The sequence below is a fragment of the Cyprinus carpio genome, chromosome B7 (genome assembly GCF_018340385.1).
Source record: "Cyprinus carpio isolate SPL01 chromosome B7, ASM1834038v1, whole genome shotgun sequence".
Taxonomy (NCBI): Eukaryota; Metazoa; Chordata; class Actinopteri; order Cypriniformes; family Cyprinidae; genus Cyprinus; species Cyprinus carpio.
Window position 1 is genome coordinate 34,374,446 of NC_056603.1, and position 17,106 is coordinate 34,391,551.

The window sequence follows — 17,106 nt, forward strand, 5'->3', positions numbered from 1 at the left end:
GCGTTAGCCTGGCAAGCGCAGGTCTGAGAAGGTCCAGGAGCTCCATAATGAGTTGTCTTGGGAGGCGAACTTTTTTTAATATATACATGTCAGGCAAAATGTCAAAAGGGCTTAAGTAAAAAAATTGTTTGCCGCATTGCATGGACTAAACGGCTCCGCCGTCGCCGTCTTTGATTCAATACAAGGGCACGTTGGATCGCTGCCATAGTTGGTCGCTTACTGGACACCACCATGCTTGCCCATTTATAGATCTTAGCCATTTAGAGCCAAATTGTTTGCCAGATTTTAATTATCAAAAATGATTGCCAATTTAAACGCTTTAATGACATTACAAAATAGTCTAGGCTAATTACCACCATATTAGTTCTGATACCAAATAAAGTCAACTTCATAAATAGGCCTGTATCCATTGCGAACATATTTTATTATTAGTCTTAAAATGTCCATAACATAAAATCATTGTTGAGCCACAACATTGTCAACATACCATAGTTTGACTTGTACTGCGCTGCGCTGATTTCTAAAGACTGCTGCACAGTGGTTATCGATGCCCTCCGTATCAATCTCCTCAGAGAAAGACAGGCGGAGCGTCGCACCCTCTCCATGGGGGGGACGAGAGCTGACTCTGCGTGCTTCGCTCCCAAGCAGACAACACACAAACTGTGTGTGTCCTCACCCAAAATATAGCACGGGCAGGGAGGAACACACAGCCTGAACGCTGCCCGCTTGCCCAAATGCTTCTTTTGACTGAAGCTTTGACTTAATGGAGCTTATAAGTGGACAAGCAATACTAAATAAGACTCACAAATGGATAGCGACTGACACACACACATAGCGCTTGCTGAATGACAAAAAAAGCTGATGCCGGTTCCACCTCACATGCTTTTATAGCTTCCTGGTCGCTACGTCACCTGCCTATGATGTCTCGACCTTCCATTGGACTGATTACACATGTGACACAGAGCGTGGTCTCGCTGAAGGCGTTCACATAGCGTTTCCAGCGCAGCTCGAGTTCCTGAAGAGGAACTCTGGGTTTTCCGTTTCAGAATGGGAGGTTTGTCAAACTCGGAAAAGCAGGGTAAGTCAAGGCCATTTCTCAGAGTCAGTTACCATGGTAACTTACTCTGTGAACCTAATCTGGGGTGCGTTTCCCAAAAGCAACTATGGGCGCAAGTTCTGCCGTTACCAATAGAGTTCAATGGAATTTACGACGATAGTTAGCTAACAATGCTTTTGGGAAATGCACCCCTGGTCGGAAGCAGGTTTTCTTTGGTAAACCCAGAGTTTCTTTCGGTCTCCTCCCCCTTTTTAAAGCATAAGTGATGTTAAAATACCTAATTCATTGTTTCACGCTGCATAAATGCTTTTTTTACTTACTGAGTATTTTTGTCTTATTTCAAGTACAAATATCTAAAAATTCTTAAGTTAATATACATATTCTATTGGTCCAAGATATTTAGTCTTGTTTCCTGGGGGATTTTCCTTTTAAGTGCATTTTACGTAAAATGTAAAATTGTCCGCCATAGGGTATGAAACATTCACTTGATAACATCTTGCCGGGACCTCTGGAAGTAACCCAATAATTAGAATTTTCTTCAGGATTTCCAGTGTGGTAGGATGCATTGATGACACATATATTCCCATCATCGCACCCTCCGAAAATGAAGCTAATTGCTGCATGGAATGGAAGGATGCCAGATATATGCTGTAACCACCACCACAGCTGTTAAATAAACACATATTATTAACAATTTATTTGGTCATCTTTATTTCATACAAATACAAATGCAACAGTTATTCTTTTTCCTTTTGAATTTTAAAATTCTTCTACCTTACCATCTCCTCTTCATCTGTCAGTGGTGCTGGTGCAGGTTATCCTCCCATTTTGTGAGCCTCTGTCTTCTTGCTGTCGACTGAGTACAAGTCAATAGTTAATTTTATTTCTCTAATTAAGCCTACACCCATGAACCTTTCATGCTTACAGCTTTACCTTGATTGAATTGTTTTTATACCTCATTTTTAGCTGCTGTTTTTTTAACAGGCTTTTTTTAACCTCTTTATTGAAACGGGCACCTACAGGAGTTCTTTACCCAGTCTAAATAAACAAAAGACACATGAGACATAATGAATCCCCAGCTGTCAGACAAAAGCCATTAATTGACAGACAGTCTTCTAAAGTTCAGATAAACAATCTCTGATTATCTAAAAAAAATAAAAAAAATAAAAAAATAGTAAAGTAACATGGACCATAATTAACCTGACCACACACAGAACTGATATTCTATCATGTTGCCTCTAAATGTGTTGATGATAAGTCTTTAACTGTTTTCAAATAATTATAGGAGAGCAGGGGGAACCAGGAGCACCAGGCCCAAAAGGTTCAAAGGTCAGTCTTTATTCTTCTGTAACCCACGTGCATTTGAAAGTTAAAACAATTAAAATGTAAAGCTAAAGTATTAAATCAAATACAATTTGTTACATATTAATATAACAAACAGCCAATATTATACTTTCTCAAAATACTTAAATATAATATTTGTCCATTACAGGGAGATTTTGGAGACAAAGGTGATGTAGGCCCAACAGGATCACAAGTGAGTAAAGTCTGAAATGATTTTTGGACAACTATGACTAGAAAATGTAACACTGGTCTGTGCATTAACTTTATTCTTAAATCATTTCATTGCTGTGTTGTATGAAACCTTTTTGTTGTTGTTGTTGTTGTTTTTGTTTTTTGTTTTTTTGCTTAGGTGTTTTGGGTTAAGGTTGCACTTGACAGAATGAAACCAGAACGATCAGGATTTATTGATTGTTCACAAATCCAGAGCATAATGTTTTGAAACAGCTGGTAAATAAGCTGACAGTAACAAGATACACTGACACTACACTGAAGATTTTGTTCAAACCCTTGGTCAAACAATAGGCAAAACAATCTAAATTGGTTGGCAAATCGGTTCGAATTATTTGTTCAGTTCCCTGCATGCACTGAATTGTTAGAAGCAGTTTCTTACTCAGAGTCGTAACAGGAATTGCTGGAAAACAATGCTGGAATTTATATTTACCCACTTAATGAATATGTTGTTTTTGTTCAGGGGCCACCTGGGGAGAAAGGTGACCAGGGTACAACTGAAATCATAGACTACAATGGAAACATCAAAGAGGCTCTTCAGGTTAGTGGAATCATATCATATTTATTATCTTTCACTGGAAATCATATTTCTAACCTGTAAGTTAAGACAGCATTCATATCACAAGCCAAAGTGCTCAATTCCTAATATATGGTCAAGTAATTGAGAAGAATTATGACTGAAAGTAAGGATTGACATAAAATTGCATGAACTTCAGTCTGACTGTTCACACTGAATTAACTTTTAAATAATTCAAATACACACCCAACAATGCATAATGGATAACGTTCACCAGTAGTGTTTTATGTGGGGCTTGAAAAGAAATGGGCACAGACAGAAAGCATAACACACTGGTTGGTCTGATCCATAACTGTAATTTTATCTTTTACCTTCCCTCCTTCCCGACCGACTACAGAAGATAACTACTATTACAGTTACGGTAATTCACCTCTGTTTTGTGTGTGTGTTATATATGTGCTGTATTTTGATCAGCATGAATTCAATACTTCCATAAACGTGTCTCCCATAATTCTGCTAATTCTCTAACAGGTGCCTTATTAATGAAACACTCATGTGTTAACATTTCTTTTATTTGACTTGAGATGAAGACTTAATTTAATAACAAGGATCAAAGTGTGTGAATGTTGTTCTGTCTGTATATAACAAAAAATGTGTGAGAAATGTGTCCCTTGTGTGCTGCAAGTGTAATTTCACATTCATTATTTACATCTTTACAAAACAAACAAACAAACGAACGAATGAATAAATAAATAAATATTTGGGGTATTTATCTTCACATTATAATTTTTCTTATGTTCTTTTTTTTATTTATTTTATTTTTATGACTTAGGGTCCCCCTGGGCCTCCTGGACCAATTGGACCAAAAGGGATGAAGGTAACAACTTAATCTATTAACAATGTGGCCATTATAGGGAATTAATTGAGGGTCTTATGTGAGAGTCTAGCATTTTATGTGTTTGTGATTGCAAACTTTGTGAAGTCAAAGATCCTAATGTGATTGCAGTTCATTTCAGCCTATAAATAAATATTTTTGCTTTTCACAGGGTGATCAGGGTGTTCCTGGACTTCCTGGCCTGGATGGTGAAAGGGTAAGAGGACTAAAATATTCTAATTGTCTAGCTTCTGTTGTCTGTTGTGAGACCCATATCTAACCACATGTTAAGTTGTTATTTATTCCTATGTCACAATTAATATAATCTACATGTTCTCAGGGTCACAAAGGTTCAAAGGGGGACACAGGAATCCCAGGAATATCAGGAGAAAAGGGATCAATGGGTCTTCCTGGATTACAGGTAAAATAATCTGAAAATGTAATTCGTTGATGCTTGTGGTATTTCACATAATGTACAATGCTTGATACAGCTTAAGTCATGTCTTGGAAATGTGTCCACAGGGTGTGAATGGTCTGAAAGGAGACAAAGGAGACACTGGTTTGCCAGGCCCTCAGGGACCCTCGGTATGTAAAGCCAACAAAATGTGAATTAAGAATGTGTGTTTGCATTTACAGTCAGCAATACCTGTAGAAAACTTGGAGTAATCTTTCTTAGAGTGGCAGTTAAGGGGTAGGAAAAGGAGTGTAAAAATAATAATGGGGAGAGAATGAGAGAACTGCCATCTCCAGGTCCCAGGCCAGACACAAAACGCTCAGTGACACCAGATTTAAAATAAAACAAAATAATTAATTAAACTGTGGGATGTAAATAAACAAGAGCTTCAGGAGGGGAAAGGCCAAAACAACAAGCAAAAGAGCATTCTTACTACAGCGTTTTTAAGGAAAAAAAAATATATATATATATATATATATATATATATATATATATATATATATATATATATATATATATATATATATATATATACTGGTGCATCTCAAAAAATTGGAATGTTTTTTTTTTTTGTAACATGTTGCAAAAAGTGAAACATTTAAATATTTTAGATTCATTTCATGTAAAGTAAAACATTTCAAAAGTTTATTTTTATTATTATTATTTTATTATTTTATTATTATTTTTTTGACTCATGAAAGTCAAAAATCCAGTATCTCAAAATATTTGAATATTTCCTAAGATCAATCAAAAAAAGGATTTTCAAAACAGAAAAGTTCAAGTTCTTCAAAGTATGTTCATTTATGCACTCAGTACTTGGCTCCTTTAGCAAAAATTCCAGTATCAGTGAAGTGTGGCATGGAAGCGATCAGCCTGTGGCACTGCTGAGTCACTATTGAGCATTCACCTCGTATGTATTGTTGGATCTCTTGAAAATATCCCATAGTTTCCAAATGGGGTTCAGGTCAGACATGTTGGCTAGCCAATCAAGCACAGTAATATCATTGTCAGCAAACCACTTGGAAGTGGTTTTGACACTATAGGCAGTTGCTAAATTCCTACTGGAAAAGGAAATCAGCATCTCCATAAAGCTTGTCAGCAGATGGAAGCATAAAGTGCTCCAAAATCTCCTGGTAGACAGCTGCATTGACTTTGGACCTTATAAAACACAATGGACCAACACCAGAAGACATCAAGGCACCCCAAATCATCACTGACTTCGGTAACTTCACACTGGACTTCAAGCAGCTTGGATTCTGTACCTCTCCAGTCTTCCTCCAGACTCCAGACCTTGATTTCCAAATGAAATGCAAAATTTAGTTTTATCTGAAAAGAGAACTTTGGACCACTGAGCAACAATCCAGTTCTTTTTCTCCTTATCCCAGGTAAGATGCTTCTGGTGTTGTTTCTGTTTCAGAAGTGGCTTGATAGCCCTTTTCCTGAAGACATCTGAGCATGGTGGCACTGACTCCAGCTTTAGTCCATTCCTTGTGAAGCTCTCCCAAGTGTTTAAATCGGCTTTACTTGACAGTATTCTTAAGTTTGCGGTCATCCCTGTTGCTTGTGCACCCTTTCCTACCCAATTTCCTCCTTCCAGGTAACTTTGGATTTAATATATTTTGATACAGCACTCTGTGAACAGCCACCCCTTTCAGTAATGACCTTCTGTGACTTACCCTCTTTGTGGAGGGTGTCAGTGATTGTCTTCTGGACCATTAACCAAGCAATCATCCACACAAATTATTGTGGTTTCAAAGAGTAAGAGATGCCCGGAATTTATACTGTAGGGATGGTCATTTAATGAAACTCAAATGTAAATATTTTAATATTCTGAGATATAGGATTTTTGACTTGCATGAGCTGTAAGCTCTAATCATCAAAATTAAAACCAAAAAACTGTTGAAATTTTGTACTTTACATGTAATGAATCTAGAATATACATATTAAAAACTTTCAAAAAAAAAAAAAAAAAAAGTGAAAAAAAAAACTTTTTCAGGATATTCTAATTTTTTTAGATGCACCTGCATTCATATTGCTTGTAGATGTCACTACACTTTGAGTGAAGTTAACCTGTGGCAAATTCAATTGAATGGGTATGATTTGAAAAGGCACACACATCTTAATAAAATGTCTAACAGTTGAAAATGCATATCAGAGCAAAAACCAAGCCCTGAAGTAAAAAAAAAAAAAAAAATGCCTTTAGAGCTCAGAAATAGGATTGCATCGAGCCACACATTTGTGGAAGAGTTCAGAAAAAAAATTCTGCTGGAGTGAAAGCTCACAGAAGCATGTATTCTCCATCACCCTTAATGGAAGAAGTTTGAAATACCCAGGACTCTCTTGATGGAGAAGGGCTTTGGTTAGAGTGGTAACCAAGAACCTCATGTTCACTCTAGTTGAGCTCCATGATCATATATAGAGATGGGAGAGACCTACAGAAGGACAAACATCACTGCAACACTCCACTGATCTGGTCTGATTAATCTCAAATTCAAGCATCATGTTTGAAGGAAATCTGACACTGCTCATCACTTGCAAAGTAAAGTGTGCTGGTAAGCAGCATCAAGATGGTGGGGCTGTTTCTTAGTGTCAGAGACTGAGGGACTCGTCAGAGTAGAAGAAAATCTCAGATCACCAAAATATAGAGATTTTCTTATGAGTCTTAATGAAAACCCAGTCCAGAGCATTCAGAACCTCAAAACACCAAGAAGACTCAAAATAAAAAGCGACAACGAAACTAAGCAACACACAGCAAAAGTGGCTTATGGAGTGGCTTAGATGTATGAGCATATATATATATATATATATATATATACACTCACCGGCCACTTTATTAGGTACACCCATTCAATTGCTTAGTAACACAAATTGCTAATCAGCCAATCACATGGTAGCAACTCAATGCATTTAGGCATCTAGATGTGGTGAAAACGACTTGCTGAAGTTCAAACCGAGCATCAGAATAGGGAAGAAAGGGGATTTAAGCTAATCTAAACACATAATCATTTACAACCCCAAACAGGCTATACAGAGTATTTCAAAAACTGCTGATCTACTGGGATTTTCATGCACAACCATCTCTAGGGTTTACAGAGAATGGTCCAAAAAAGAGAAAATATCCAGTGAGCGGCAGTTGTGTGGACGAAAAATGCCTTGTTGATGTTAGAGGTCAGAGGAGAATGGGCAGACTGGTTAGAAATGATAGAAAGGCAACAGTAACTCAAATAACCACTCGTTGCAGAATACCATCTCTGAATGCATAACACATCAAACCCTAAAGCAGATGGGCTACAGCAGAAGACCACACCAGGTGCTGCTCCTGTCAGCTAAGATCAGGACACGGAGGCTACATTTCACACAGGCTCACCAGAACTGGACAATAGAAGATTGGAAAAATGTTGCCTGGTCTGATGAGTCTCGATTTCTGCTGCAACATTCAGATGGTAGGGTCAGAATTTAGCATAAAAAAACATGAAAGCATGGATCCGTCCTGCCTTGTTTCAATGGCTCAGGCTGGTGGTGGTGGTGTAATGGCGTGGGGGATATTTTCTTGGCACACTTTGGGCCCCTTACCAATTGAGCATTGTTTAAACCCCACACCCCACCTGAGTATTGTTGCTGACTATGTCCATCCCTTTATGACTACATCATGACTACATCATCTGATGGCTACTTCCAGCAGGATAATGCACCATGTCACAAAGCTCAAATCATCTCAGACTGCTTTCTTGAACATGACAATGAGTTCACTTTACTCAAATGGCCTCCACAGTCACCAGATCTCAATCCAATAGAACAGCTTTGGGATGTGGTGGAACGGGAGATTTGCATCATGGATGTGCAGCCGACAAATCTGCAGCAACTGTGTGATGCTATCATGTCAATATGGACCAAAATCTCTGAGGAATGTTTCCAGTACCTTGTTGAATCTATGCCACGAAGAATTAAGGCAGTTCTGAAGGCAAAAGGGGGTCCAATCCAGTACTAGCAAGGTGCACCCAATAAAGTGGCCAGTGAGTGTATACACACACACACACACACACACAGTAATGACAATAAAAAATCCATGAATTACCTGACACTCTCTCACTCCAAGTAAACACAGGAGAAAACTTGGTTCTAAAACAAGAAGGGCAGCCAGATCCCTATAACTGATGTAGGGAAATGTATAAAAAGGAACAGAGTAATATATACTTATAAGTACAAATGTTGTCTGAATCACAGTAAACGGCTTAGAATGATCCAATAGCTCAGGCAAATAAAAATTAGCTAAAACACACTACACAGCTTTTACCTGACAAAACAACAAATACCATACAGAGAACAACAAACGCTGGGAATCAAAGATGGTAGTGTCTCTGAGTGAGGATCACCTCAGGCTATGTCCACACGTACATGGGTATTTTTATAAATGGATTTTTTCCTTCTTCCGTTTTTAAATTTTAAAGCTTTCCACATGATAACACTGCAACCCGAGTTTTTGAAAATCTTCGCCCTGGCAGGCATTTTCAAAAATGTTCGGTTTCAGTGACCTGGTGCTGTGTTTGCGTGTGGACAAAAGGCTAAACTGTGTAGAAAAAGCTGCTTTTTTAAAAATAACCGCGTTCGTATGGACAGGGCCTCAGTCTCTCTGCTTGGGCTGGAATTCTCTTGGATTCTTTGTACTCCACTTAATGAGCTGGAACTGGAATCTGGTGGATCCCATGACCCATGTCAAGGAGAGAGTAGGAGAAGCAAGAGCGACATAGATTAAACAACCACAGAAACAGGCCAGACATGGAACACAAATCATTCAAAATAAATAAAATGAATCATTACTCCTTTCATCCCTGTGGATGTAGCAGTACATGCACTATGAGTAAAAGTTTTATCAATTTACATGTGTGATACAAAATCACTTTATATTGGATATTGGATAAATATCCTCCTGACTACCAGCTATGGAGTTTTGTCCTCAGTAGAGTACATTATTTTTTAGCGATTTCTCTGAGATCTTACATGCCACAGTTTTAAGTCTGGATGTCCTGTACAGAGCACATTCAGTGCTTTTTTAAAGATACCAAATGATTGGATGTTTCACCATGACTACTCACTCTCCTATGGCCGATGTTAATTCAGTGATCAAATTGAGCATCCTTATGGAAAAATGCTAATATTTTGTAATGATAATTTAAATCGGACTAATTTTCAAATTGTTTGTCATAAATCAACATCTCGGGAAAATGTTATAGGGTTTCAAATAAAAGTTTTCTACTGTAGAGGACACCAGAACTTAAATTCATTTTCCACTGTAGAGGACACCAGAACTTAAAGCATGTTTATTAACATTTTGGGATACACAACAAATGAATAGGGAACAAATTATATTGTATATCAATACTGTTACTGTCATTTTATAAAAAAAAATATATTACTGTCATAATATAACTGTCATTTAGCATTATTGACACTGTTTTCCTAATTAATATTGTTCAGTTGCTTTGACACAATCTGTTTTGTTTAAAGCACTATATACAGGTGCATCTCAATAAATTTGAATGTCGTGGAAAAGTTCATTTATTTCAGTAATTAAACTCAAATTGTGAAACTCGTGTATTAAATAAATTCAGTGCACACAGACTAAAAGTAGTTTAAGTCTTTGGTTCTTCTAATTGTGATGATTTTGGCTCACATTTAACAAAAACCCATCAATTCACTATCTCAACAAATTAGAATATGTTGACATGCCAATCAGCTAATCAACTCAAAACACCTGCAAAGGTTTCCTGAGCCTTAAAAATGGTCTCTCAGTTTGGTTCACTAGGCTACACAATCATGGGGAAGACTGCTGATCTGACAGTTGCCCAGAATACAATCATTGACACCCTTGACAAGGAGGGCAAGCAACAAACATTCATTGCCAAAGAAGCTGGCTGTTCACAGAGTGCTGTATCCAAGCATGTTAACAGAAAGTTGAGTGGAAGGAAAAAGTGTGGAAGAAAAAGATGCACAACCAACCGAGAGAACCACAGCCTTATGAGGGTTATCAAGCAAAATCGATTCAAGAATTTGAGTGATCTTCACAAGGAATGCACTGAGGCTCGGGTCAAGGCATCAAGAGCCACCACACACAGACGTGTCAAGGAATTTGGCTACAGTTGTTGTATTCCTCTTGTTAAGCCACTCTTGAACCACAGACAACGTCAGAGGCATCTTACCTGGGCTAAGGAGAAGAAGAACTGGACTGTTGGCCAGTGGTCCAAAGTTCTCTTTTCAGATGAGAGCAAGTTTTGTATTTCATTTGGAAACCAAGGTCCTAGAGTCTGGAGGAAGGGTGGAGAAGCTCATAGCCCAAGTTGCTTGAAGTCCAGTGTTAAGTTTACACAGTCTGTGATGATTTGGGGTGCAATGTCATCTACTGGTGCTGGTCCACTGTGTTTTTTGAAAACCAAAGTCACTGCACCCGTTTACCAAGAAATTGAGCAGCTCTGCTGAGCAGCTTTTTGAAGATGCTGATTTCATTTTCCAGCAGGATTTGGCACCTGCCCACACTGCCAAAAGCACCAAAAGTTGGTTAAATTACCATGGTGTTGGTGTGCTTGACTGGCCAGCAAACTCACCAGACCTAAACCCCATAGAGAATCTATGGGTTATTGTCAAGAGGAAAATGAGAAACAAGAGACCAAAAAAATGCAGATGAGCTGAAGGCCACTGTCAAAGACACCTGGGCTTCCATACCACCTCAGCAGTGCCACAAGCTGATCACCTCCATACCACGCCCGGATTGAGGCAGTAATTAAAGCAAAAGGAGCCCCTACCAAGTACTGAGTACATGTACAGTAAATTAACATACTTTCCAGAAGGCCAACAATTCACTAAAAATTATTAATATTATTTTTTGTATTATTATTATTTTTTTTAATTGGTCTTATGAAGTATTCTAATTTGTTGAGAATTGGTGGGTTTTTGTTAAATTTGAGCCAAAATCATCACAATTAAAAGAACCAAAGACTTAAACTAATTCTTTCTGTGTGCATTGAATTTATTTAATACACAAGTTTCACAATTTGAGTGAAACTTTAATTACTGAAATAAATGAACTTTTCCATGACATTCTAATTTATTGAGATGCACCTGTAAATAAAGGTGACTTGACTTGACTAGACAATATTCCTATGTAATATTAGACATTATTATGGAAATCTTGCCAATTATTACTCCCATTATTGCACTTATTTTTTTCATTCTATATTGCCCCAAAAACACATTAATATGCAAATTTGATACAGTCACTGATACATTGTATATAATGGGAAAACCCATTTATGGCCATTTTACACACATTTTGCATAAAGAAAAATGGTATTTAAAAATATATTTAATAACATAGTTGAGAATCATTCATTTAAAACAAAACAAGTCCCACAGTTTTTTACTTTTCCTGTCTATTCATGTCTTTTTATATTTAAAAAAAAAACAGGACATTTTAAAGTCCTGATGTCCTCTACAGAAGACATAGCATAACATGACTAAAATATAATTTTTCTAAAATTTTATATATTTTTATTTTTTTATTATTATATTCTTATGTTTTAAACAATGTAATGACATGAAAAATACCAAATTCACAAAACTTGTTTTTTTTTCCTGGTAGCCAGGAGGATAGGCCATTTTACAGAATTGGTGCAAACTGCTGTCCCACAACCAAAAAACACATTTAAAAAAAACATTTAAGTATTAAAATCCTAGATTTTTATTAAGATTATTCTATTATTGATTGAAATCCACAATAATATTTCAAATATTAGTAAGCTTAATATAAAAAATCATAATTTATTGGGTACTTTCAAATGGGAGGTGGCTATCCCCGAACCCTAACCCCTAAATTTCAACTTATGAAAATGATATTGAAATAATTTTTGTATTTTTTTCCATTTTTGGTTTTTAAAAGTATCTTTTTGATTCTTTTAAAAATTGTTCAAAAGTTCAAAAATATATATATTTATGTTATATTTTCTTTGTAAATTATGAAAATTTATGTAAAAATGTGTTCTGCATTTTTTAATGTCTCTACCATGTTTTAGTCAATTGGCTGAAATAAAATTTCTGATAAGGAAATATTCCTGTGTCCCCCTCTCCCTCCTACAAGGTGTGAGTAGTTAGGTCTCCTCATTTTGAGGTAAATGTGTTCAAAAGTCTGAAAAATCTGTGTGTGACTTTAAGGAACGTCACTACCGAACAACTTTTTTTTGCAATTAAGCACACTTTTTTGGGAGTTATTTCATAACATTTAGTTTTTATATGTATACCAGTGTTCAGAACTGTGCTAGCTAACCATGTGCTAATTAGCATCTTTGAGCTAGGTTCAAAATTATCTAAAATTGTCACTACCGAAACATGTCATAATTGTTTCGGTAGTGACAAATGGGAACACATAAGCCTCATATTTGGGGAAAATAAACAAGATTTTATTGCAGTTATGCAATTATTTTGTATTTTAGTATGTTTTAGTAGCGTTTTAGTATGTGAGTTAAAATTCTGTAATGTGATGTGGTTACTACCAAAGCATTACTGTCACTACTAAAAATGTGCTGTCAGTACCGAAACATGGGGTGTTTAGTCAAAAATAAATGATACTGAATTATTGACCAAGATGTTATAATAGATTTTGGTTCAGTGTATATTCCAACTAATGAATCCTTAACTGATCCTTAAATAAATCAATATGGTCAACATTTTGCCTTTTACAAAGAAAAATTGGGTTAGAAATACAAAAAATCGCAGAAATTACACTTGAAATATTGTTAAATTTTTAATTGTATTTAAAAGCTTTCTGAAAATACAATATGAGAATTAACTGCACAGTTACTAGAAATGTGTACTTATGATATTATACAATTTGCATATATAACAACAAACAAAATGAGAAGAATTTACACATCATCATACTGTTCAACAGTTTACATTCCCCGACTCTTAATGCATTGTGTTGCCTTCTTGAGCATCAGTAAATTTGTTTACCTTTTGTAATAGTTGTGTATGAGTCCCTTAGTTGTCCTCAGTGTGAAAATATGGATCTCAAAATCATACAGTCACTTTTGGAAAGGGTTCAAATATGCAGAGGATGCTGGAAAACCAAAGAATGTGCAAGAGCTGGAGGATTGTTCTGAAGAACAGCAGGCAGTTGAACTGCTCAGGACCAACAAGGGACTCATGAACGACTATCACAAAATATAAAAACAGTTCTTCCAGGAAACGTCACACAGTATTAAGATTCAAGGATATGTAAACTTTTCAATGGGGTCATTTTTATAAATTCTGTTATTATTTTGTCTTGTGGAGTATATGTAAACAGTACTAAATAAAAAATAACATGCAATTTTCATGATCCCTCTTATTTTGTTTAAATTATTAACATTTTGCACATTCCGCAAGGGGCATGTAAACTAATGAGCACAACTGTGTGTGTGTGTGTGTGTGTGTGTGTGTGTGTGTGTGTGTGTGTGTATATATATATATGTATGTATGTATGTATACACACACCTATACATTTCATTTTCAGTTTTCATTTTGCTCACATTAACAGATTATTGGGCCCCCTGGAGCACCTGGTCCACATGGACCACCTGGCCCCATGGTGAGTTAAAAATGCACAACAGAAATGGCATAAGATAGTAACTTTTTTTTTTTTTTTTTTTTTTTTTTTAAAGAATCTTAAATTAAGATTTCTTTTTTCTTGCCCCACTAACACACACACATGCACACACATACATAAATACAGTGTGGTTTATGCTTGAAACAAAAACCCTTTGCCAGTCTTAATACATTACATTACATTAGGAACAATGCACATTTAGCCAGTTGTTATAACAGAGAAAAATGAAATAAAAAATCCAACAGAGTGCTCAGGACCTTGATATGAAGCTGAGGGGTTTTGAAGGAGTTTATTCTGCAATAACAACCAGCTGGTTGTATACTGTCTCACTTATTACATGACTTCTAGACACATAAATAATTAAAATAAAGTGACAATATATTGATTGGAGATTAAATATTTCATCTAAAAAAAAACTCAAAGCTTCCGAAAAAAGCATCTGTCTATCTAGATAAATCATCTAAATTTATGCATGTAATCATGGTTCCCCGAGAGGAAACGACACAATGCGTCCTCTAGCAAATGCTGCCAGCATGACCGTTGTCTGAACGTGTGAAAAAACTCCAATCCTATTGGTCCACATAGCCCGTGATGTCTTAGGCAGGTGAACATGTCACCAACTTAGTTATTTAAAGGAGACGTGATACAGGCAGGCTAAAGGCTTGACAAGGGTTACATGCGTAACTCAAGACGTTCCCCTTCTTTGGAACTCGTGGGGAACGTAATGGCAACTATGCCATGCCAAGACACATGCCTGTCCACCATGTGAAAGAGCACCAAGGAAGTGACAGACATACACCTCACTTTTTCTCAGAAGGGGGCCAAGCCATTGACACCCCTGGCTGTTCACATAACCTGCCAGAAAAGGGGGACCCAATTCCAAATAAAGGGGAACACCCAAACCAAGTTAAGAACACAGCTATCCACAGATAACTATGCTATGTGAGCAATACTAGCCTGGATACACACGATCACAGAAGAGTCTTACTAGAAAACCTCTAGATATGAGCTCAAAGAGATTGCTACTTAAACCCAAGTAAGGAGAGTAGTTGCAGATAACCATCAAGTAAAACCTTCCCGCAAAACTGCCCAGACCACAGAGAGTGGGTCTATCTGCTTACAAGCAGGGGAGATAGCACTGTCTAACCAAGGGCTCAAGGAGACCGCTAGTTAAAAACCCTAAGAAGGGCAGCAATCACTGGTGATCACTACATCTCTTATTTAGCATGTCCCTAAGATCCTTTTTCCCTTTATTAGCTTTAGCTTTCCATTGCCAACTAGAGGGAGGAGGGGCACGGTTAGTAACGCTAGGCTTCTGATCTTGTCTATGAGCCTCAGCTATAGACAGACAGGGAAATGAACTTCCTGAAACCAGCTGATTGTGTCATAACCGCCTCTACTGAGGTGCCTAAAAGCCAGGTAGATAAAAGTGGAGCATTAAGAAGAAAGTCCTTCTCTTTTCCGATGCCATGGTGTGCAATTCTTCACAACGAACTCAACCTGTGATCACCATGAGCTGAGTTTCCATCATGCCTCAGCAGCGGGACCCGACCCGTGAGGTGCAGATGCTTAGCCCTCTTTCCTTGAAAAAAGAGACAAACTTGATCAGAGCTTCCGCATAGTGAATTTCTCACAATGTGTGCATTCTGAGCCCTAAAGCGCCCAATTTTATACAAGCGCCTTTTTATACTTCTGGGCAACCGCCTAAGACATCACAGACTATGTAGACCAATAGGATTGGAGTTTTTTCACACATGCTTTAGACACTGGTCATGCAGGCAGCATTACCCAAAGTGTCTACTACAGGACACAGCAGGAGTTCCCTAGGGAAAGGGAAAGACAGATTATGTTAGAGTACAGTAGGTTATGCTTAAAGTGACTAAACCTGTCATTCAGCAGGTTCAGTTATGGACAAAGGACTCAATTGAGAACCTAAGAGACCAGAGCACTTTCCAGATCACTGATTGCGATTTATTTTTAATGATTTTAATTGTTGCAGTAATTATGAATCATTGAGTGATACGATTACTTGTTATATTAATGTCTTTGTGGAGATGGTTATTCAAACTAAAAAGGTTAGATTTTTGCAGACAACAAACCCTGGATTACCAAGAATCTAAAGCAATCTTTTTTTTTTTTTACATAATAGGAAGATAAAATAAAGGAGCTAAATAAAGAAGTTAATTGTAAGATAAAGAGGGCAGTAGACAAACCTCCGTCCTTATCCAAATCACTCAGCATGTCAGCCTGTAACTTGTAACACTGCCATGGTGTGCAATTCTTCACAAAGAACTCAACCTGTGATCCCCACAAGCTAAAATAAAATATAGACCCCAACGAGTTTGTGTAGAGAGACTTCTGTCTGACTGTACAGCCATGGCCAAAAGTTTCGAGAAGGACACAAATATTAATTTTCACAAATTCTGCTGCTACAGTGTTGTAATAGTCTCAGGTTGGGTTGAGTGAGAAGGAAGGAGATCGGGGTCGGCATTCTGAGGCTCGTGGGAACTTTATTAGACCATAAAAAATAAAACAAAATCACGCCACACGCGCATACATTTCAATCACTTCACTGCTGTACAATATTCGGCCGTTTTCGTCTTCCTGGCGTCCTGGCTTCCTGGCTTCACGGAACCACCAGTCCCCAGACCACCCTCCCGTCGCAGACCTTGCTGAACCATGCCTCCCCCGCCACATACCCCCACTGCCCATCTGCGCCCCCGGCCTGTGAATCACCTTGAATCTAAACGGCTGTAAAGCTAGATACCAACGGGTGATTCCCGGGTTGGTATCCTTCATGCGGTGGAGCCACTGGAGGGGCGCGTGGTCCGAGCAGAGGGTGAACTCCCATCCCAGGAGGTAATAGCGAAGGGTGAGCACCGCCCACCTGATAGCCAAACACTCCTTCTCTATGGTGCTGTACCTAGTCTCTCTCTTTGAGAGCTTCCGACTAATGTACAGCACCGGGCGGTCCTCCCCCTCAACCTCCTGGGACAGG

General features: G+C 37.6%; 1 protein-coding gene across 21 annotated transcripts in view; it reads left to right on the forward strand.

The window, feature by feature from the left end:
- The window catches only part of LOC109103604 (collagen alpha-1(XXV) chain), a 527,306-nt gene that overhangs the window by 470,155 nt on the left and 40,045 nt on the right, over positions 1–17,106 (forward strand). For 17 of the 21 annotated variants that reach the window (XR_006155246.1, XM_042728384.1, XM_042728394.1 and 14 more), the window contains 9 exons: positions 2,342–2,386; positions 2,550–2,594; positions 3,093–3,170; positions 3,544–3,567; positions 3,979–4,023; positions 4,193–4,237; positions 4,361–4,441; positions 4,543–4,605; positions 14,040–14,090. Coding sequence is in view for 20 of the 21 variants with exons in the window: in XM_042728384.1 (XP_042584318.1) it covers positions 2,342–2,386; positions 2,550–2,594; positions 3,093–3,170; positions 3,544–3,567; positions 3,979–4,023; positions 4,193–4,237; positions 4,361–4,441; positions 4,543–4,605; positions 14,040–14,090 (477 nt within the window). In the remaining variant the exon portion in view is untranslated. The remainder of the gene's footprint in view (positions 1–2,341; positions 2,387–2,549; positions 2,595–3,092; positions 3,171–3,543; positions 3,568–3,978; positions 4,024–4,192; positions 4,238–4,360; positions 4,442–4,542; positions 4,606–14,039; positions 14,091–17,106) is intronic. The other 4 variants (XM_042728388.1, XM_042728399.1, XM_042728400.1 and 1 more) reach the window with 2 other exon arrangements.